Source organism: Zeugodacus cucurbitae, chromosome 3, assembly GCF_028554725.1.
Source record: "Zeugodacus cucurbitae isolate PBARC_wt_2022May chromosome 3, idZeuCucr1.2, whole genome shotgun sequence".
Taxonomy (NCBI): Eukaryota; Metazoa; Arthropoda; class Insecta; order Diptera; family Tephritidae; genus Zeugodacus; species Zeugodacus cucurbitae.
The window spans coordinates 3,359,062-3,382,087 of NC_071668.1; the positions used below are offsets into that span (position 1 = coordinate 3,359,062).

A 23,026-nucleotide genomic window follows, 5' to 3' on the forward strand; every position below is an offset into this window, starting at 1 on the left:
TTATGGCTTGCACAAGGCTAAGTTAAATGAGTTTATTGTTATTGCGCGAGGCGGTGTGCTTTCTTTCTTTCTTGCTTTCTGTTTGTTTGTTTGACAACTAACCGGTAGGTGGTCATTGTGTTGGCCGTGTTTTACTGCGTCGCTAAGTTCACGCGCATAATTAGTAGAGTAGGTGAAACGTAGGGAGCACATAGCGGTGCCTTCTTAAGTGCTTTTATTGCAGCGAATAACAGTGTTTTATGTTGGCGTAGTTGTAAAACTTACTGTACTAATGAGCAAATTAAAGGAATTCACCTTTGCCTTGGTCTATATTGTCAAAAATTCGTTGGTTCGTAATTATTATCAAGTTTTTTGCGGTTTCTAAGTGGACAATTTGTGACTCAGCATTTTAGCAGGGGTAGATCCTTTCACTAAGTGTTCTAAGTTCAATCTCTAAACTCTAGCGTAAGTTGAAGTTTGAATTAAAAAACGAATTCGAAGAGATTCTAAGCAATATTTATATACATATATATTAGAACGAGTTCTCAATTCTTATAAAAGACTAGCTGACTCCGCAGTCGTTGCACTTCGTGAAATTATTTGTTTTGAAAACAAAGTTGAATTTGTATAGTGTTGGAAAACATTTATTTGCGATTTTTCTAAATTTTTTTTTCAATGTAACGCAGCTTAATAAACAACATTTTTTGTTTTCTGTTCCGGTGCGTAAATGTACAGAGAAGATGATTTTTCAACTCGTGAATGAAATGTATGCCATACACCTCCAGCGACTGCCTTTGAGACCTGATTGTCATCCCAAATGCAAGTCTCATTGGAAACTGAATACGTTTGAACTGAAATGGCAAATCGTTGGAAGTCAAAGAAATTCGTAGAATCAAGCATTCTGCCCCCTTGTAAGTCCCTTTAAAAAATTCTTGCAACTATTACATTATTCGATAGGTGCTTGAAGATTGCGAAGCATAATAAATGATAAAGCATTATAATGACAAAGAATTTAGAAATTTCACTGGATAATTCACAGCTTCGTCTTCATTTTCAACATGATCGATCGATGTGTATGAACACAAATATCCCGGAAGTTGACTTTAAGTCGTATAGATTAAGTCATCGACATCGGTATTTTTGACAGTTAAAAATCTGCGTGCACTCAACCAATCGTAGTTACGATAAATTTGGCTAATGTTCGGATTGATATCAAACCATTAGAAGTATTAACTGGAATTTGCCCAGTTCTTTGCAGATCTTCTGCGGTGCTATCCTGTTGCAGAAACACACGCATATTCATGGTCAATCATATGGTTTTCGCGTGCCGCCACAAGTACGATGACTTGAGACATGCGTTCAATTCCTCCGCCGCTGTTGATTTCGAAATAACAGAATGTGTTTGTCAATAACAGTATCATTACGCCACCAAAGCGATGATCATTATTCCACAGATCTTTCATTGTTCTGTCAAGTGCTTCTAGAAAATTGCGCTCATCTCATATATGTTTCATAGATTTGCATGTTTAACTGAAGCTACGGTGTCGTATGTGCCGTTCTTCCAACTTCAAGTAGCGTTGCTGCAATTCCAGTAGATGCGAGAGCCAACGTAATGCCATTTTGAGATCGAATTGTTGCCAAAATCCCGTTTTTTACACATTTACCACTGTTTCTTCGCTCCTATTGGTCGTGATGCTATATAGCCTATAGCCTTCCTCGATAAATGGACTATCCAACACAAAAAGAATTATTCAATTCGAACCAGTAGTTTCGGAGATTAGCGCGTTCAAACAAACAAACTCTTCAGCTTTATAATATTAGTATAGATATTGACTTTTGAAGAGTATTGAATATAATTTGAAAGTATTACAAAATACTTACAAACATTTTGCTTAAAATTTAGTTTAGAAGGTTTAAACTTCAATTTACATTCTGAAAACTAGTCAATAAATTCTTATTAGTATCATGTTTCTTTGTTCTATTAATTAGCACTCGCATCTTCTTCTTTGTTTCTAGAATTCGCTGATATCAGAATCAGATCAGAATTCGCCTCTTCATACTTATCAATATTTCCATAATTTTTAATTTCAAATTTCTATCTGTCTTAAAACTTCTTCTTTCTTCTCTTAAACTTAAAATGTTGCTTACTTGTAGCCGGAGAGTATGTTGAGCAATGTACTTTTGCCAGCACCGGACGGTCCCATAATAGCTGTAAGCTCGCCGGAGCGCAAGCGACCACTGACGCCTTTGAGTATAGTCTTGGCATCTGAAATTGTGAGAGGGAATATGGAAATTAGTAAGTTGTATTATTAAAAGATTTCCAAACAAGCTTTGAAATATAGAAGATCAGTAATAGACAAATAATTTATAGTATTATAACAACGGGTTTTGTGAAAAATAAGATTAGTAGTGTCAAGGATGTTATCATGTTACATTTGCTTCATAAGTTCAAGACCTTTCTATAACGTGCTTAAAATTCAGCTGAACCATAAGCTACAGCACCTTTACCCAATAATTATATAATCTCCCTAACCTATTAAATATTTTTTTCGAAATCATATTTATTCCCGAAATTTTAAACATTCTAACCTCAAATTTACTAAGCCCTTGGAGACATCCCATCTGGAAACATCAGTAAATAAATCGCGTGAGAGAAAAAATTATTAATATTTGGTACAAATATATCAATATTATTGAAGTAGGGTACTGAGTAGCCAGTATAGGTAGATACTATCTAAACTTTAGTAACGCTTTGTGGTTCTTAATAACACCGTTATTATATTTTTCGAACATTCTACCTCAAATTTCTTAAGCTTAGATTACGTTCTTACTACGATCTGGGCAATATTCGTAAACAATTTAAAACAGTTATCTCTACTTCAGCGAGATAATCGACGTTTCAATGAACCATTTTACTACCTTATAACCGATAATGCCTCTACTTGTGCTAGGGCATTGATAAATTTGCCATTAAGCCTTTATGAACTTGAGATTATAGGCTATAAAACTACTGACGACGTTAATCTTAATTAAGTTATAAACGATCTGTAGATAAAGATCGCAATCTGAAAAGCAATTTATGAAACATTCACCTTGGCGCTCAACGTAAATTCTGATTATTTTTCAAAAATCAACAAAAAAAACAAATTCACAGTGACCTACTTGAAACTTGAATTACGCCGAACTTGCAGAATTCACCATAAATTTGGACTACAATTTACAATAAAAACAACAACATATATGTAAGCAAAACAGCCAGCTAAGTTGCTGAATCAAAACAAATCGGTATTGTATGGTCTAAAGGCATTGGTCAACTGGGTTCATTGAACGCGCCAAAAACTTATAAATATACTTCAAAATAAATATGCAAAAAAGTTGTGTGCAGTGACACCACACTCGAGCGCTTCAACGCCAGTGGATGCATTTAATCGAAGACACCGAATGGTGTGTGCGAAGCGAAGCGCTAAAAAAGCAAGCAACAACAAACAACAACAAAAAAATGGCAAAAACACTTGACGCCAAATTGATTGCCACCGGTGGACGCTAAAGCGCCTAAAGGGAAATGAAGAGACACTTGAATAATGCGTGAATGCGCCGAAATGCAATGGCGACACACACACACACAAAAAGTCAATCAAAGTGAGTAAATCACTTGCTATAGTTCAATAACTTTTTGATATTTTGTTTGTTTTTGTTTTTTTTTCGGTAGTAGCTTTAACTATTTCAACTAGCTTACTTTATATAGTTTGCTTGATGTTTGTTTATTTGTATGTGTGTGTGTGCGTGTGTGTGTCATTTGAAACACTTGCACGAATTTCCGGTACTTTATTGGCGTGCTTCTGTTGACTCTTAAACACCGTGTGTATGTTTGCCGAACCTTGAGTGCGGTTCACGACGATGCCGTCACATTTGACGTGCCGACAGACACATAGTTATAACACACCAACTGAGCACATTTTTGCCTATTTTCACACAGTGGTATTATTTTTGTTAATTTTTTGTTTTTTTTTTTATGACAGCACTGCATGCGATTTTCCACTAAGCTCCTGACCAGCTAATTAAATGCTTGATTGTCCAAAAATAAATATATAATTAATGAAGTAAGTGTATGTAGGTGTATATACCAGCTCATATGCTAATTACTATGTTGCGCATGCGCAGCAGATATTCGCGTGTGAGTGAGTGTGTGTTCGTTCAATTGTGGCTTAGTGCGTGTTATGCATTTCTATTACACGTTTTATTCGCATTTCTTTCACTCTCATTTGTGTGGGCATAGCGTCACTAATTACGCGTTGCCAATAAATGCCGGCTATTTAAGTTGTTTCGCGAATTCCTAAACATTAAAGAGTCTGCTGGCAGTAAATAAGCAAAGGAAAATGTTAATAAATAAAGAAATAAATATTTATGTGTATGCATCTGTTAAAATTGTGGCGACTTTGTAGTTCATTTTCATTGCCGGCTGTTGCTAAGCGTTGAGGTGTTTTCTAGTTATTAACAAAATTTTATTATTTTTTCTATAATTTTTGAGTGTTATGACAACGCAGCTTCAATATTCATTTCATAATAAATATATTTTATATGAAAAAAAAAAAACAACAATTAAGGCTCTACATATGACTGATATGTGTTGAGTATCAGACGCTTAAATGTGTGCCTACGTGCGACACGTGCGTTGTTAAGGCGTCTCGCGGAAGTTTAAGGGAGAAGGTCTAGTACCTTTTGTGTGTCGCTTATGATTGCTTCAAGTTCAGTGCCCTTAATGAGTAATGTTTTGTTTTGGAGTTCAATAGAGTCTTCATTTTATGCTATTTACAATCTGCCCTACACATATATTTCCAATATTTGGCTTAATATTATATAAATAAAGCTTTGGTGGAGAGAATCGACCCTCAATTCCAGTTTGTGTCTTCCTCTTTGTTGGCATAGTGCAAATGTAGAGGCATAGAGTATAGAAAAATCATTATCAGTCATTTTAAGCGAAATTATATCGAATTTCTAGAAATATATATCTAAATAATATACTAAATAGTACAGCTACTACAGACAAAGTAAACAATTAATACAGCTGTATATCAACATTATAAAAATAAAACAAAAAATTTGACATTGAACTTTCCAAACCAACGAAATTTTAAAATTCCCGTTATTTTTTGAACACACCTCGTAATTAAAGATATATACATTTTTAGCGAGATTTAAAACATATATGATAGATTTGACAAATTTCCAACTTATTAGTAATCTTAGCTCCTATTTTTAAGACTATTCCCAAGAGAAAATATATAATTTTTTTGAAGATTCTAGATTGTTTTTACCTCACAAGGTACAAAACCTTCGAACCCATAATGGAACCTCTATAAGAACACTTTCTGCACACTTCCAACTAAATTTATTTATTCACATTTCATGACACATATTTCCACATTCGTCCTTCTAGCAAAAAGTATGAAAACTCAATCAATCAATTCTTTTAGTGTATGCTTTTACCATTTACTCATATGTTAGTAACCGACAACACGTAATGAACATCGATTTGTACGTGCGATAGTAATGTTGACATCATTAACACTTTTCACAGGTGTGAATTTGTCTAAGCAGACACACTGATAAGACAAAGTGCTTTCCAAAAAAAAAAAAAAAAACAAAAAAAAGTCGGTGAATTTCGGGAAATATTTGCCGCACAGCTGTGAGTTTTTCCTTATCGAAATTTACCACCGTTATCTGCCACATTTCATGTTACACAAACTAATAGTTTTAACGCTTATCGAAGATCGGCGTTAAGATAGCGCGACTCAGGGACACTAATTTTAACATCAATAACGCACAGCCTGCGCGCCATATTGACTAAAGCGCATAAAACAGAATAAACTTATGTAGGTCTAAGGGCAAGTCACTAATGAGCGCCTATGAAAGCTGATGGACGTCGTTGTATGAAAATATATAGTATATGTATGAATATAGAGGAAGTTGTTTGAAATACTTTTATTGGTAATTTATGAGAATTTGAATTTTTTTCGTTTTTGCTTCTGCGCCTACTCCTTCATTCACACAAATATGTATATGCGATGGCATGCGTCGCGTGGCCATTTAAGTCAAAAAACTAATTTAAGTCTAAAATATAAAAAAAAAATAATAGGAAAATAAAAAACAATACAGAAACAAAAAAATCACAAAATCACATGCCATTGTCTGCGCAGTAAGCGCTTATGACAGCTTGAAATACCAAAAAAACAAAAAAAAAAAACAACAAAGCACCGCAGGCACTTGAAGATGCGGAAGCAGAATGCGTCGAATTCCGATACCAAATAACAAACTACGAAATTGAATTAACAAAACGCCGAATGACAAACAAACAGACAGGTGAGCACAACAAACAAGAAACGTAAAAGGAACAGAGTGCGGAGGAGAATAGGAAAAAAACTGAAAAAAAATAAAAACCAATTCAGCTACAGGTTTTCATAGCAACAACAAAGCAGTGAATGCAAGTCATAACAAAAAGTTAGATTATGCTAAATTTTAGCAACAAGCCAACTAGTGCCCACTAGTGACAAACAGTCTCAGCTGTTGAATGGCTGCCTTTGTTGTTGTCTTCGACGTCAAAAAGTGGCGGTGAAAACGTGCGTTTATTATTTTGGGTGCGTATTCATGAGCCGGCGCATTTCACACGCCCTCCGCTCCGTCTTCACCACCTACCGCTAAGCACTCAGCACTCAGCTGTGCGGAAGATGCGGATATGTTGCCACTTTGTGCGTGCATGCGTCATTTCTGACTAGTGACTCTTTTGTCTAGCGTCGCGGCGAGTGCCGTTGGCAGTTTGTAACACGCCCATGATCGATGGCCGCATGGTTGGCGCGACAGCTGCCGAATAGTGAGTGCTTTTTAATGACTGCGTCTGCAGCTAGTTGTGTTTTCAGCGTTGTCAAAAATGCAAAAAAATAAATAATTGAAATTGTAAATTTTTGTGAACATTTCTGTTGGAAATTGCTTATAACAGCGATAGCGTTTCATTAATTCGCCATTAATGTTTGCAAAACATCCGCATTGTGCATTGTTGTTTGCGATTGTGGTGTTATCAGATTTAGGTACATTTTGGTTTGCGGTTTCCGGTGCAAATATTATTTTAAAAATATTTTCAATAAATACGATATTAAAAAAAATTGTGAATAATATCAAATTTTTGTTAAATAAACTGTTAACAATTTTTCAGTTTTTATACCCTGAACAGGGTATATTAAGTTTGACACGAAGTTTGTAACACCCGGAATGAAGCGTCGGAGGGCCTATAAAGTATATATATAAATGATCAGTATGTTGAACTGAGTCGATTTAGCCATGTCCGTCCGTCTGTCTGCTTGTATATATACGAACTAATCCTTCAGTTTTTAAGATATCGTTTTGAAATTTTCCAGATGTTATTTTCTCTTCAAGAAGCTGCTCATTTGTCGAAACTGCCGATATCGGACCACTATATTATATAGCTGCCATACAAACTGAACGATCGGAATCACTGGCTTGTATGGAAAACTTCTGCATTTTACTACATATTTTCACGAAATTTGGTGTGAGTTTTAATTTTTAGTTCAAAGAAATAATTTAATCTCCGAAAAAATTGTTCAGATCGGTTCACTATTTTATAGAGCTGCCATACAAACTGAGCGATCAGAATCAAGGGTTTGTATGGAAAACTTCCGCATTTTACTACATATTTTCACGAAATTTGGTGTGAGTTTTTGTTCAAAGAAATAATTTAATCTCCGAAAAAATTGATCAGATTGGTTCACTATAGCATATAGCTGCCATACAAACCGAACGATCGGAATCAATGGCTTGTATGGAAAATTTTCGCATTTGACGTGGTATCTTCACGAAATTTGACATGGATTACCACTTAAGGTAATAATATAATCTCCGAAGAAATTGTTCAGATTGGTTAACTATATAACCTTAATGTTTCTAGCAAACAACCCGGCTAAAAAGAATTAGTAAAATGTTTTCTTTTTTTTACTTACATTTTCTTACGTCTTTAGATTTGCTTAAACACATAGCTACTAAAAGAAATGCACCTGTGAAGGGTATATTAGCTTCAGTACAGCCGAAGTTAACGTTTTTTCTTGTTTTAATTTAGTTCAATTTCATTTCATATTACGCTAAAATTTCATAAAATGAAAATTGTTAATTTTTAGAATTTAAATAAAATTGAGTCTTTTTATTGTATTGAAATTCTCTTAAATTTTCGACTCTCGCTATGTTGCACAGAGTCATCCTAGTACTACAGGCACTACATATTCTCAAAGTTCGAATAATCGATTTTTAATCGTTCGATAATAGTCCAAGTTTTAATTGAAAGTCAATTTTATGTATAAACTCATGTTATACAATTTGGTTTTGTAATTATTTTACTCCATAATATAGCCTATAAATTGTTCCTTTGCGCCACTTGCAACCCCATTGAATGTGAATTGAAAACAATCTAACTAGTTCACTGGAGATTTGATGCAATTAAAAACATAAACGAGCGTTTAAAAACAAGTTTCCGGTAAACAAGAATTCTACACAAACAGATAATTAATCTTTTCGCTGCTTTGAATAAATTAAAAATAAATATCATGCGTTTACTATATATGTAAGTATAAGCTTATTTATATTTATAACGATTAATTATTGCTTGATATTTGTCGCTGATTAAACGTTATAGTATCTGAAGTACTACTTGAAATATAGCGGGATTGTGGCTTGGCTAAAACCTTAAATTGAATAGTTTAGGTCAGAATCCCTATTTGAGAGATAAAGTTATATACTCAAGGTTATTTTTGACATTAAAAATCGCCTCATACTACTTCCCAAAAGTTCGTCGACGATGACTAATATAATTACATATGCATTTTGGGAATAACCGACAGTCAAACTATCTATTGATGTTTAGTCATTTCATTGCTTTTAAAATATGAAAACTGTAATAGTAATGAAAACATAGGGCTGGCGGTCTATATAATCGAAATCTAGAGTTATAACTAAGCCATACCAAATTTATACATATTCAACGAGTTGAAGAACGTTTTCTCAAAGCAAGTACCAACGATGAAAACCTGCTGCCGCTAATCAAACTAGCCTTGACTTCGTTTTCTTAAAAATGCACAAAATATTGGCCAAAATACTTAGACTCACTTAGACTGAGATTAGTTGCCACAAAGCAACGTTCAATGCTTAAAATGCAACGCCATGATCAGCAAAGCACTTATTATTTCACTCGTGTGTGAAGATTTATGCCACAAAATCGCTAAATAAATGCGAAACGAACGCTAATGCGCTGGTTAACAAGCAACACAGCATTTCTTGCACAATCCAGTTGTGGCTTTTTTCATGCTAATTTTCTAAACGCTCTCAGAAAACTAAATGAATAGGCATGAGGCGGCGAGGCTGCAAGAAAATTGCGCACTTCGCAAGCGTGTCTCTTTCGAAATAGAAACTTGAAAATTACAACAAAAACACTTGCAATGGTTAAGCTGTAACGAAGTTGCAAAAGCCAAGTAGACAACAACAATAGCAACAAACACAATGGCGGCCTTGACGTAGGCAATAAGCTTGGCTTGTAGATTTTCCAGTTGAGCACGTAAAATTGCCGTGACGTAGCGTTGCAAATTAAAGCGCGGCGTGGCAGTGGCGGGCTAGAAAATGCTGCACAAGCGTGTTTTTGGGAAATTTGGTGCATACTTACACACTATTCAATATATATATATATCTTTTTTAGGCCGACTTTTGGGTGCTTATTCTTTTAGTTGCCGTAATCGTTGGCCCAGAACCGCGTATGCGCGCCATGAAACTAAAACAAATCGTTGTTTTTTTGGAGCTCACTAAAGTTATTGCCATATTTTTTTTTATTTATCTAACTGATCTCTAAGCACTTCTCTGTCGCATGCGCTTTAAATGCTTTGGTCTACTTCTGCAATGCGTAAAATGTTATTGGCATTGAAATTGTTGCTGTAAAGTGCGTTCAAAATTGCTCATTGCAATTTGTGAAGGTCTCTTTGTAGTTTTAATTTTAATTTTTAATATTTGTTCAACAGTTTAAAATCTGCTTTATTATAATGCTTTGAATTATATAATTATAACTTTTTGCATGCTTCACTTCAAGTCTGCAGCTTAATTACACTGCTTTAATAAGTAAATATTTTTAATGCTCAAATTTCAATGCTACGCGCTATTTGTTTATAATTTTACTGTTACGACTACGTATGTTACGTCGAGCTTGAAAGTCAAAGTAGTTTTTATATAAAGCACTGAAGGTAGTTATGTTTTACAGAGTACAGTAGAGGAATTAAATGAAATAATTTTTAATAAATAATTATTTGAATTTTAAATTTACATATACATTCTGTCAAATAAGTACTCGGAAATTCTCATTTTAAATCTTCCCGCTGAGAATATTTTTCCCAGATTGGCACAACTGTTATTTCCAAAAATTTTTTCAGTTTTTCATTGGCCAAATTTGGTACTGTTAATTTGCTTAAATACGCTAAGCATCTAATCGGTCTTTATTTCACCAGTTTTGAAATTTTTTAGAAAGTATCAAAGCATATATTTATACCCTGAACAGGGTATATTAAATTTGACACCAAGTTTCTAACACCCAGAAGGAAGCGTCGGAGGCCCTATAAAGTATATATATAAATGATCAGTATATTGAACTGAGTCGATTTAGCTATGTCCGTCTGTCTGTCTGTATATATACGAACTAGTCCTCAGTTTTAAATATATCGTTTAGAAATTTTGCAGATGTTATTTTCTCTTCAAGAAGCTTATCATTTGTCGGAACTGCCGATATCGGACCACTATATCGTTTAGCTGCCATACAAACAGAACGATCGGAATCAATGGCTTGTATGAAAAAATTCCGCATTTTATTGCATATCTTAACGAAATTTGGTGTGAGTTATTGTCAATAAAAATGATTTAATCTCCGAAAAAATTGTTGAGATCGGTTCACTATAGCATATAGCTGCCATACAAACTGAGCGATCAGAATCAAGGGTTTGTATGGAAAATTTCCGCATTTTACTACATATCTTAACGAAATTTGGTGTGAGTTATTGTCAATAGAAATAATTTAATCTTCGAAAAAATTGTTCAGATCGGTTCACTATAGCATATAGCTGCCATACAAACTGAACGATCGGAATCAATGGCTTGTATGGAAAACTTCCGCATTTTACTACATATCTTCACGAAATTTGGTGTGAGTTATTGTCAATAAAAATGATTTAATCTCCGAAAAAATTGTTCAGATCGGTTCACTATAGCATATAGCAGCCATACAAACTGAACGATCGGAATCAATGGCTTGTATGGAAAACTTCCGCATTTTACTACATATCTTCCCGAAATTTGGTGTGAGTTATTGTCAATAAAAATGATTTAATCTCCGAAAAAATTGTTCAGATCGGTTCACTATAGCATATAGCTGCCATACAAACTGAACGATCGGAATCAATGGCTTGTATGAAAACTTCCGCATTTTACTACATATCTTCACGAAATTTGGTGTGAGTTATTGTCAATAGAAATAATTTAATCTTCGAAAAAATTGTTCAGATCGGTTCACTATAGCATATAGCTGCCATACAAACTGAACGATCGGAATCAATGGCTTGTATGGAAAACTTCCGCATTTTACTACATATCTTCACGAAATTTGGTGTGAGTTATTGTCAATAAAAATGATTTAATCTCCGAAAAAATTGTTCAGATCGGTTCACTATAGCATATAGCTGCCATACAAACTGAACGATCGGAATCAATGGCTTGTATGGAAAACTTCCGCATTTTACTACATATCTTCACGAAATTTGGTGTGAGTTATTGTCAATAGAAATAATTTAATCTTCGAAAAAATTGTTCAGATCGGTTCACTATAGCATATAGCTGCCATACAAACTGAACGATCGGAATCAATGGCTTGTATGGAAAACTTCCGCATTTTACTACATATCTTCCCGAAATTTGGTGTGAGTTATTGTCAATAAAAATGATTTAATCTCCGAAAAAATTGTTCAGATCGGTTCACTATAGCATATAGCTGCCATACAAACTGAGCGATCAGAATCAAGGGTTTGTATGGAAAATTTCCGCATTTTACTACATATCTTAACGAAATTTGGTGTGAGTTATTGTCAATAGAAATAATTTAATCTTCGAAAAAATTGTTCAGATCGGTTCACTATAGCATATAGCTGCCATACAAACTGAACGATCGGAATCAATGGCTTGTATGGAAAACTTCCGCATTTTACTACATATCTTCCCGAAATTTGGTGTGAGTTATTGTCAATAAAAATGATTTAATCTCCGAAAAAATTGTTCAGATCGGTGCACTATAGCATATAGCTGCCATACAAACTGAACGATCGGAATCAATGGCTTGTATGGAAAACTTCCGCATTTTACTACATATCTTCACGAAATTTGGTGTGAGTTATTGTCAATAAAAATGATTTAATCTCCGAAAAAATTGTTTAGATCGGTTCACTATAGCATATAGCTGCTATACAAACTTAACGATCGGAATCAAGGGCTTGTATGGAAAACTTTTCTTTTTTTTTACTTACTTTTTCTTACGTCTTTAGATTTGCTTAAGCACATAGTTACTAAAAGAAATGCACCTGTGAAGGGTATATTAGCTTCGGTACAGCCGAAGTTAACGTTTTTCTTGTTTTTAATAGTTTTTTCATCTCGAAGTCCGGTTTGTTCTATATAGATCACAAAAAGAAAACACAAAGCTCTGAAATGAACATTTTAGTGTTCGCAGTCAATTTAACATTGTAACGCGCCGTCATAATTGAAGCTTCAGTTGCTCGAAGAAAGCTTTGCGTTGTTATGGGATATTTCAAGCAAAATCTAGGGTCATTTTTGACGGCTCCTTCACTTGAAATTATGAGGAAAAGCCATCTCGAACTGGTCAAACTGTGGAAAGTGCTTTGAAACTTATCAAAAGTGGGAGCGAAATATTGTCAAACTAAGAGTCCTAAGTTATAATTGTCGAATCATACAGTTAAAAATCATTTCATTGCTCGATAAATACATGTGTCTTAACCCTTTTGGGGCCCAAGCGACTAAACTGACCGAACCATTGACTTAGCTTGGCAGAAGTCCCATATTTATAAATTATATTAATAAAATAATACAAAACCCTTTAGCGTCGAGAATCTCAAATAGTATTACGATTTTTCAAAGAAAAACTAGTGTGTTCCGAAGGGTTAACGGAAGCTGACTCGCTGTTTCAAAAATAACTTAGCAGCAATCAACTAGCGCACACCTGGAGCGCTCATCTCTGCGCTGACAGCCACAGCATGCCGCACCTTTGACACTAATTAATACAGTTATAACCTATGTTTTTTCCAACAAGTACACACATATCTCGTACATACAGGTGCCTACTAATTCATGCATTTAATTCCAATTAAAAGTTGACAAATCACAAGTCGCACCACTGAAGTATTGTGAAATCGCATGCGAGGAATATTTAATACATTGCAATTGATTATCTTTGCAATTGACGCACATTCATATATATACTCATACATATATATGTTTGTATGTACGTATTTATATATAGTGTGCTAGTGTAATGCTTCTACATTTTGCGGTTATGAAAAGGTATGCTTAAGTACTAAGTCCAAAGCTCAAGATTGCGAGTGCCGATGAAATTGCTGTCTTCGAAACAAATTAAATATGAACTGTTGCATGCGCTTAAGTATATATATACTATACATATATAGTGATTGAAATGCGCTCCAGTGTGTGTTGTATAATGCATGAAGAATCAAAGGTTCAAGGTGAAGTCCCAGCTGTATTTAGGGCTAAACAAGCGCATTTCATTAATGCTACACAATTAATTTTTGTTATAAAATGCTTTTACTGCAAGTGACTCATGTGACAGTACGTGCCGCCGGTGCAAAAATAATCGACTGCTATTCAATATTTATTCGAAAGCTATTCAATATTTATTAATTTATAATAATTTTTATGTGATTACTTCACATTCTTGCCTCATTACAGCTACTTATAGGGGATAATAGAATTATTGAACCTCAATGACCTTTCAATTAGCCGTTGAACTGGAGACAATCAGCATGCCGACAGGTACAAACAAAGTGCTTTCACGTCCACAAAGGTATTTGTAAACAAGTCCATTCTGTGTACTTCACTCGGCAAATCGTTCTTGCTTGTGGGCGTGCCACTTTCTAAAGCGTGAGAAGAAGAAGAATAATGCCTTCATGCAAATCTTAAGCAAATAACATACATTTAACTGCATTCTGAGCGCTGCTTTTATGAGTTTTAGCACTTCTGGCGTTTATGGCGAAAGCGCAGTAAAATTTATGGCAGACATTCGCACTTTGGATTGCATTCTAAGGCGTCGAGAATTAGTACATTGTTACATGATTATCAGCGCATTCTGTTTATTTGCCGTTTTCAACTGTCTACGCTATGTAACTGTAGCTTTATGGTGGAAATTTTAGAATTATCAGCACAGAATTGACAACGCCAACAACTGCTTTATCGCTCGTTTTTAGATTATTTTTATAAAAATTGCAGCAATATATTGAATACGCATTTGCACTCATTAGTCCCTCGTATTTCCATAAATATTATTGAAATTTATACAAAAACAACAACATAATATATAATTTTGTTGTTTATAATGTCATGAGAATTTTATTATTGTGCGATTTCAAAGTATTTAAATACATTATACATACAACAACTGATTGAAATCGATCAAGTTGTTGTATCTGGAAGGTTGTCTGAAGGTTGTTGGGGTTTATGAACCCTTTGAGAACCCTTCGCTTATGCGCGCATGTGCTAATAATGCTGATTAGTGAATTAAATGGCATGAATTTAGTGTCTATTTTTAGTTGAATTTAACCTGGAGTTCACTAGGCGATAGCTTATCACGTGATTGTTGCTAACACTTTCCAACAGAATATGTAGACTTTGAAAGAAAATTTCCTAGGAACTTATCTCTTGCATATCAGCTGTTTTCTATCTGTCTCTCTGTTATATGAGCTCGGTTTATTTTGAAAACTATAACAAAGTTGTCCAATTAAATTTTATACAAGAGAGTGAGTGGTATAAGTGCTAGTAGACTAGTATTTTCATTTAAATTTGATTATATTATGTGATTTATACCAGTTGCTTGTTCGCTTCATCACTCTCTAAACTTTGGCGAATCAAAGATTGCTGTCATACTAGCTTAGTATTTTAATTCTTAATCGATTACAACCATTTATACCAGTTGTTTGTTCGATTCATCACACTTTCTAGTTGATTATACCAATTTATGTCATTTATACCAGTTGCTTGTTTGCTTCACAACGCTCCTAGTTCTGGCGAATCAAAAATAGCTGTTATACTAGCTTAGTATTTTAATTATTGATTGATTATACCAATTTATACCAGTTGTTTGTTCGATTCATCACACTCTAAATTTTGGCGAATAAAAAATAACTAGTCAAACTGCTTAGTATTTTCATTTCTATTTGATTCTATCAATTTATGTAATTTATACCAGTTGCTTGCTCGCTTCACAACTCTCTTAGTTCTGGCGTATCTCAAATAGTTGTTATACTAACTTAGTATTTTAATTTTTAATTGATTATACCAATTTATACCAGTTGCTTGTTCTATTCAGTACTTTTCAAGGCTTAGCAAACGGAATACAGATATTACCGTAATATTATTTAATGCATTTTTTCAAGTAAACACTCTTTCTACCCACTTAAACAACAACAACACTTGCCTTAGCTACAATCTGGCAACACTTTCTAATATAATTCAATTGGGACAGCGCTAATGACAAATAAACAGCAGACCCGTCAATTGCTGCGTGACCAACAAATAGCACAAAGTGATAGCAGCGAATTATGTGCACAAAGCGAGTCACAAAATAGATAATGATAACAAAAACACACAGCAACTGGGAATTAAGAATACACAAACTAATCATTAAATATATTTTTTAACTACATACGAACTAACGAGAGAACATGGCGAAGACTAAGCAAACAAGAAATATTATAAAAATAGCAAAAAAACACAAATAAAAAAATTACAAAAATAAAAATGACAAAACAAATAATGAAATTACAACAAAAATTAAAATGACAAAAAAATAATAAAAACAAAAAAAAAATAAAAAAAATTCAAAAAATAACAAAAACAAAAAGAAAAAAATAAATATGGGAATGTCAACAACTGCACGGTTGCCAATTAGAGCAAGAATTCTATGAGAAAACAAGCAGCAAAGTGAATTGCAACTAATTAAAGCACTTGGGGGAAAAGTGGCGACGAAACTATTTTTCTAGTTTAATAGTGCTCGCGTTAGATTTCATAATAATAATTAATCACTAACACCCGCCTAACTAAGTATGTAACTAGAATAATCATAGGAGCCAATTAATGGCCGCCAATGCAATGAGTAATGAGCATTAGTTATGGATTTTCTTTATGGTTTTTGTTTTCTATTTTCATTTATGATTTGTGATTTTTGTGCGCTTGACTGTGAGGTGGGTGACTTGTTCTGGGTACTTACTGCTGCGATTGCCCTCCTTGACGCGATATGTGAGATCGTGGAAGCCCAGATCCACCGCTGGACGTTTCGGCAAGTGCTGCAGCGTCTTCGGTTGGGCTGGAACGATTTGTGGCTTTAGAATGCTCACCGGCACAACGCTGCTCGTCACACCGCTGCTCTGTGGGCCGCTGCCGCCAGCGGGCACAATGACCACGCCGCCACCAGCGCCGCCATGCCTATTATCGTTGAGTAGATTTTTAGTGACACTGTCTTGTTCAACCATTTTCGGTTAGAATTTTGGTTTTTTCAGTTTGGCGCGTTCAATGCAAAGAGTCGTAAACTAAATCTTTTTACTTTTTTATTGTTGTTGTTGTGTGCACATTAAAAAGCGTAAGCAGTTTTTGTTTTCTTATTTTTATTTTAGACTAATATACAGGTTCTAGCTTCTAGCCATTCACGCGCGTTGTTTTTTGTTGTACATATATACAAAAACACAGTTAAACACACAAACACACGCCAACAAGTTGCTCTACTAGTTTTTAAGCTGCTGACAAAGACGCTTACTTATCGTTCAAACACTTTTTGTACAAAAATTGAACAAAAAACAAAAATAATAACAACAACGCAATTTCCAATTGCGATTTTTACTATACAAAATTTCACCGCACTCTTATCACCGCATGCCTTCCCCGCATTTACATTGCATTTTCTGCTCTGCGCTTTGTGTGTATCTTTACACGAGACGAATCAACTTGTGGACCCCCGGCAGTTCCGCGCATCACTTTCCACAGTCCGTCTTTGCCTGCGCTCACCAAGTCACAGGCGTTACTCCGTTACAATTACACTTTGCCTTCCGCAATTCCGAAAACCCGTAATGTTCTTTCCACCTTTGCGGTGCGATCGCGACTAATTCGAAAACCAAATTGGACCCAGTACAAAAGGCAGGCGGCGAACAAAGGCAGTTAGTCTGAGCGCTGCGTCGACAGAGACGGCAGCGACTTGAAAAGTGTTTAATAAAATCACACACACACACATGCAGGCGAGCAATTGAATTGAATTGTAAAGAAATACAGCAACAAATGCGACCGCTGTCGGACGGACGTACGGACTACGATGACAGCATGTCGCGGCGTTTATCAGCAAAACAACAAAACAGCCGAAGAGGCAATAAAATAATGAAAGGAAAAATAAATAACCAAAGAAAATATACTATTTTTCTGTATTTGCTGTTTTATTTCGCGACGCTCAGCAAATTGGACGCGCTCGCGAGAGAGCGCGCGAGACACACTCACACGAACACCCTTACAACTGCGTGCGCGCTCGGTGGTTCGCATTCCTCACGAGTAGCGCGCTGCCTCGCAGAGGTGTTTGGTCCGCGTTGAAGTTCCGTGTGTGTGTGTATCGCCAAGTGTCGAGCGCGTTCGTATGTGTGGTCGTTGTTGCCAGCCGCGTGCTAGAAATAGCAACAATGCATGCTCACACAAACGAAAAATGTGAATACAATAGCGCACGGAGAGAGAGAGAGTTATGCTCGCGCTGTTTGTTCTAAGTTTTTTTTCAATTCTTTAGTTCAGCGCGCTGTTGGCAACTCTGCTGCAATGTATACCTGTATATGTGTTTGTGTGCGTCGTGCGCCTGTGCATTTCCCCCTTTTTTCGCCCTGTTGCATTCGTTTTGATTTCTTTCTTTTGCTTTCTATTTTCATTTTCGTTTTTCATTCTCTGTTTTTGTTATTTTTATTATTTTTTGCTTGCACTCAGTTTGTTGCTCTCTGCTCTGCTTGTGAACCCCAATGCACCCATTTACGTTGTGTTCATATTCAAACGCAATTCTGTAACACAGTAGGGGAGTTTCTATGGTCTATATAAGCGAGCAGGGGTGTGTGTGTGTGTATGCTGCCTTCAGTGAAAATAGATGAAACTCGGCGCTTTATAAGTATTTACATTAGCACTTGCATTGTTTATAGAGATTTGGTGTTCCAATAATCTAAATATTTGTCTAAATAGCGCGGTGTGTTTGCTTTGAGTTGACAACAAATCAGTCGGAACGCCTGTAAATAGGCTATTTGGCGTGTGATTGTATGTGCGCTTGTCGATAATGCCTTCGTAATGTTATCATATTGATAAATTTCTATTTTGATATATTTGATAAGAGTGTTTAAGGGTATAGACTACTTTTGACTTGTCAAACAAAATTTTTGTTTGCCTTAAAACTACCTAGGGGATTAAAAATAAGATGATAAGAATAGAAAAAAACATTATTTATAAAGTGGAAAACTTTATAAAGGGCCTATACTATAATCCTCATAAGAGCTCAATACCAAATTTGAAAAAATTCCATATTTAAAGTTGTAAAATGCTTCAATATGATAAAGTCATAATGAAAGTTGAGGAAAATATGTACTCTGAAACATTTTAAGCTATCTTGCAAAAAACTAAAATCCATATATATGACTAGAACTTTAACAAAAAACCAGTCAATGATGCTTCAAGAATATTTATAAATCGGAGTATGCTTTTCGACCTTCAGTCTATTGTACCCTCTCATCCCCAAAACCCGATTTTTGAACATTTGAACTTCTTCGAATAATTTTTTGAATATGCAAAAATTTGTTTGATAGTAGGGTATTAGGTGGTTGTCAAAATTTCCGTCGAGAGATCTCTAGTATTGTATATATTTATCACACTTTGTGCCTCTTTGTTAAATCATCTCTAAATCAATTAAAAAAATAAATTCGTAAATCGTGACAGCTTAATATTTTTGCATGATAATCTGAAATTGTTTAAGCAAACATGCATTTACTATTATTGAATACCGACTCGTTTACTTGCATTGAAAATCTAGAATTCGCGTGTCATTTTCAATTGACAAAATTTGCTTCACAGTTTAATTAAATGCAATTAACAAGCGTATTCAATTAGGTTAACACAGAATCGTTTCGAGAAACATATTTGATATAGATGGTTTATACATATTTGCAGTAAAAAGTGAAATAAATTCCTGCTGAACCTGACCTATAGAAGCTTTTGAATTTAGAATCATGCAATTGCAGAGTTGTATTTATATACGCATATTTGAGGTTATGCTGAAGCATACGATAAATTAAATTGTATTTAAAGGCATATATTCCTATATATGTCATCTACTAAAAGCAAGGCGTAAATTAAATCATTTTATGATGCGCTGAAGCTGGAAAGCTTAAACAGGGTAATCACCTTGTAAGAATCTCAAACCTTGACAAAAACTAAAAAAAATAAAATAAAAAGAGCTTGTTAATGCTTGAGATTTGTAAATTAAAGGAAAAGCATTTAGCATTTAGTGAAAAATAATAACGGTAAAATAATTCGAAAAATTATATAAAAATTTTTGCAAAAAAAAAAAATATAATATTTTTCCAAAGTTCCAAAAAAAATATCAATAATAATTTAGAGCGAAAAAAATAATTGCATAGATTTACAAAAAAAAAAAATATACTATTATTGTGATCTTTTTAACAAAAAAATTTAATAAAAATATAACATAAGTAAAACAAAAAACACTTAAACCTTAGCAAAAATAAAAAATAAATAAATAAAAAAAATTGTATAAAAAAAAAATATGAACACCCTGTTTTCATAGCGTCACACATTTGCCATTGTAATCGCTTTTAATTGTGTCAGTGGCTAAACATTTCCGGCTTGTGCAAAGTTCACGCGATGAAAAATGCATTGAAATGCGAATAAAAGGCAAAAGCAAAATAAAAACAAAAAAAAAAATTAAAATATAAAAAAAGCAAAATTATGCTTATTTTGTAAAACTATAAGCAAGAATTCTGTAACGGTGCTTGAGACATAAACTTGTTTCATCATTGGAATGCAGTTTAGTTTCACTGACATACAAGAATATATGCCCTTTTGAGTGTCTGACATACTGAGCAAGCCTACTGAATAAATTGTAATAAATTACATATTTAAGTCTTTCGACAAAAACTTGTTTTTATTTAATTGTTTTATTGAGTATTGTAAAATTTATGCAGTTAGTATGCCATGTAAATGTATATGGGTAGATATTATATATTAAATGTATATAGGTGCATATTAGCGCTGGCGCTTAACCCTGACAGTGAACTCAATTGTTCGTATAAATAGCGGTTTTCGAATGCCATCTCCGAAAACTTTAATAAAGAAGAAACAGGTCGACAGCAATTGCTCCCAGCTTTACAGCGAAGTTCAAAAATGGAAGAAGATGAATGTTTAGGTGCGAATAACTGGCATATAAGATCTTGAGGGGTATAACAAAGCAGTTATAGGTGAAGAACGGAGTTTTGAAGGCATGAAGGTATGGATTGAAAGAAATTGTAGCAATTTATATAATTTTTAAATATTTTTATAAAAAATATATGTATTTTGTATTTATTTTGTATTTTAAATTATATATATTTTTTATTTTAAATTTAATTTTTTGCTCAACAAAAATATTTTTTTAAATCTATTTTTATTTTTAAATTGCATATATTTTTTTATTTTAAATTTAATTTTTTGCTTAAAAAATATTTTTTTTTAATTTATTTAATTTTTTTTAATTGTATATATTTTTTTATTTTAAATTTAATTATTTGCTCAACAAAAATATTTTTTTTAATTTATTTTTATTTTTAAATTGTATATATTTTTTTATTTTAAATTAAATTTTTTGCTTAAAAAATATTTTTTTGAAAAAATTTATTTATTTTTTTTAATTGTATATATTTTTTTATTTTAAATTTAATTATTTGTTCAACAAAAATAGTTTTTTAAATATATTTTTATTTTTAAATTGTATATATTTTTTTATTTTAAATTTAATTTTTTGCTTAAAAAATATTTTTTTGAAAAAATCTATTTAATTTTTTTTAATTGTATATATTTTTTATTTTAAATTTAATTTTTTGCTTAAAAAATATTATTTTGAAAAAATGTATTTAATTTGTTTTTTTAATTGTATATATTTTTTTATTTTAAATTTAATTTTTTGCTTAAAAAATATTTTTTTTTTAAATGTATTAAATTTTTTTTTAATTGTATATATTTTTTTATTGTAAATATAATTTTTTGCTTAAAAAATATTTTTTTGAAAAAATTTATTTATTTTTTTTAATTGTATATATTTTTTTATTTTAAATTTAATTATTTGCTCAACAAAAAAAGTTTTTTAAATATATTTTTATTTTTAAATTGTATATATTTTTTTATTTTAAATTTAATTTTTTGCTTAAAAAATATTTTTTTGAAAAAATCTATTTAATTTTTTTTAATTGTATATATTTTTTATTTTAAATTTAATTTTTTGCTTAAAAAATATTTTTTTTGAAAAAATGTATTTAATTTGTTTTTTTAATTGTATATATTTTTTTATTTTAAATTTAATTTTTTGCGTAAAAAATATTTTTTTGAAAAAATGTATTTAATTTGTTTTTTTAATTGTATATATTTTTTTATTTTGAATTTAATTTTTTGCTTAAAAAATATTTTTTTGAAAAAATGTATTTAATTTGTTTTTTTAATTGTATATATTTTTTATTTTAAATTTAATTTTTTGATTAAAAAATATTGTTTTGAAAAAATGTATTTAATTTGTTTTTTTAATTGTATATATTTTTTTATTTTAAATTTAATTTTTTGCTTAAAAAATATTTTTTTTTAAATGTATTTAATTTTTTTTTAACTGTATATATATTTTTTTTAAATTTAATTTTTTGCTTAAAAAATATTTTTTTGAAAAAATGTATTTAATTTGTTTTTTTAATTGTATATATTTTTATTTTAAATTTAATTTTTTGCTTAAAATATATTTTTTTTTTAAATGTATTTAATTTTTTTTAACTGTATATATTTTTTATTTTAAATTTAATTTTTTGCTAAAAGAAAAGTATATATTTTTTTATTGTAAATATAATTTTTTGCTTAAAAAATATTTTTTTGAAAAAATTTATTTATTTTTTTTAATTGTATATATTTTTTTATTTTAAATTTAATTATTTGCTCAACAAAAAAAGTTTTTTAAATATATTTTTATTTTTAAATTGTATATATTTTTTATTTTAAATTTAATTTTTTGCTTAAAAAATATTTTTTTGAAAAAATCTATTTAATTTTTTTTAATTGTATATATTTTTTATTTTAAATTTAATTTTTTGCTTAAAAAATATTTTTTTTGAAAAAATGTATTTAATTTGTTTTTTTAATTGTATATATTTTTTTATTTTAAATTTAATTTTTTGCGTAAAAAATATTTTTTTGAAAAAATGTATTTAATTTTTTTTGATTGTATATATTTTTTTGTTTTAAATTTAATTATTTGCTCAACAAAAATATTTTTTTTTTAATTTATTTTTATTTTTAAATTGTATATATTTTTAAAATTTATTTAATTTTTTAATTGTATATATTTTGTTATTTTAAATTTAATTATTTGCTCAACAAAAATATTTTTTTAATTTTATTTTTTTTTTTAATTGTATATATT

General features: G+C 31.9%; 1 protein-coding gene across 1 annotated transcript in view; it reads right to left on the reverse strand.

Moving 5' to 3' along the window:
* The window catches only part of LOC105213060 (ATP-binding cassette sub-family G member 1), a 44,453-nt gene that overhangs the window by 10,597 nt on the left and 10,830 nt on the right, over nt 1-23,026 (reverse strand). The window contains exons 2-3 of the mRNA XM_054228110.1: nt 16,565-16,779; nt 2,128-2,245 (exon numbers count right to left, since the gene is read on the reverse strand). Of these exons, the coding sequence (XP_054084085.1) occupies nt 2,128-2,245; nt 16,565-16,779 (333 nt within the window). The remainder of the gene's footprint in view (nt 1-2,127; nt 2,246-16,564; nt 16,780-23,026) is intronic.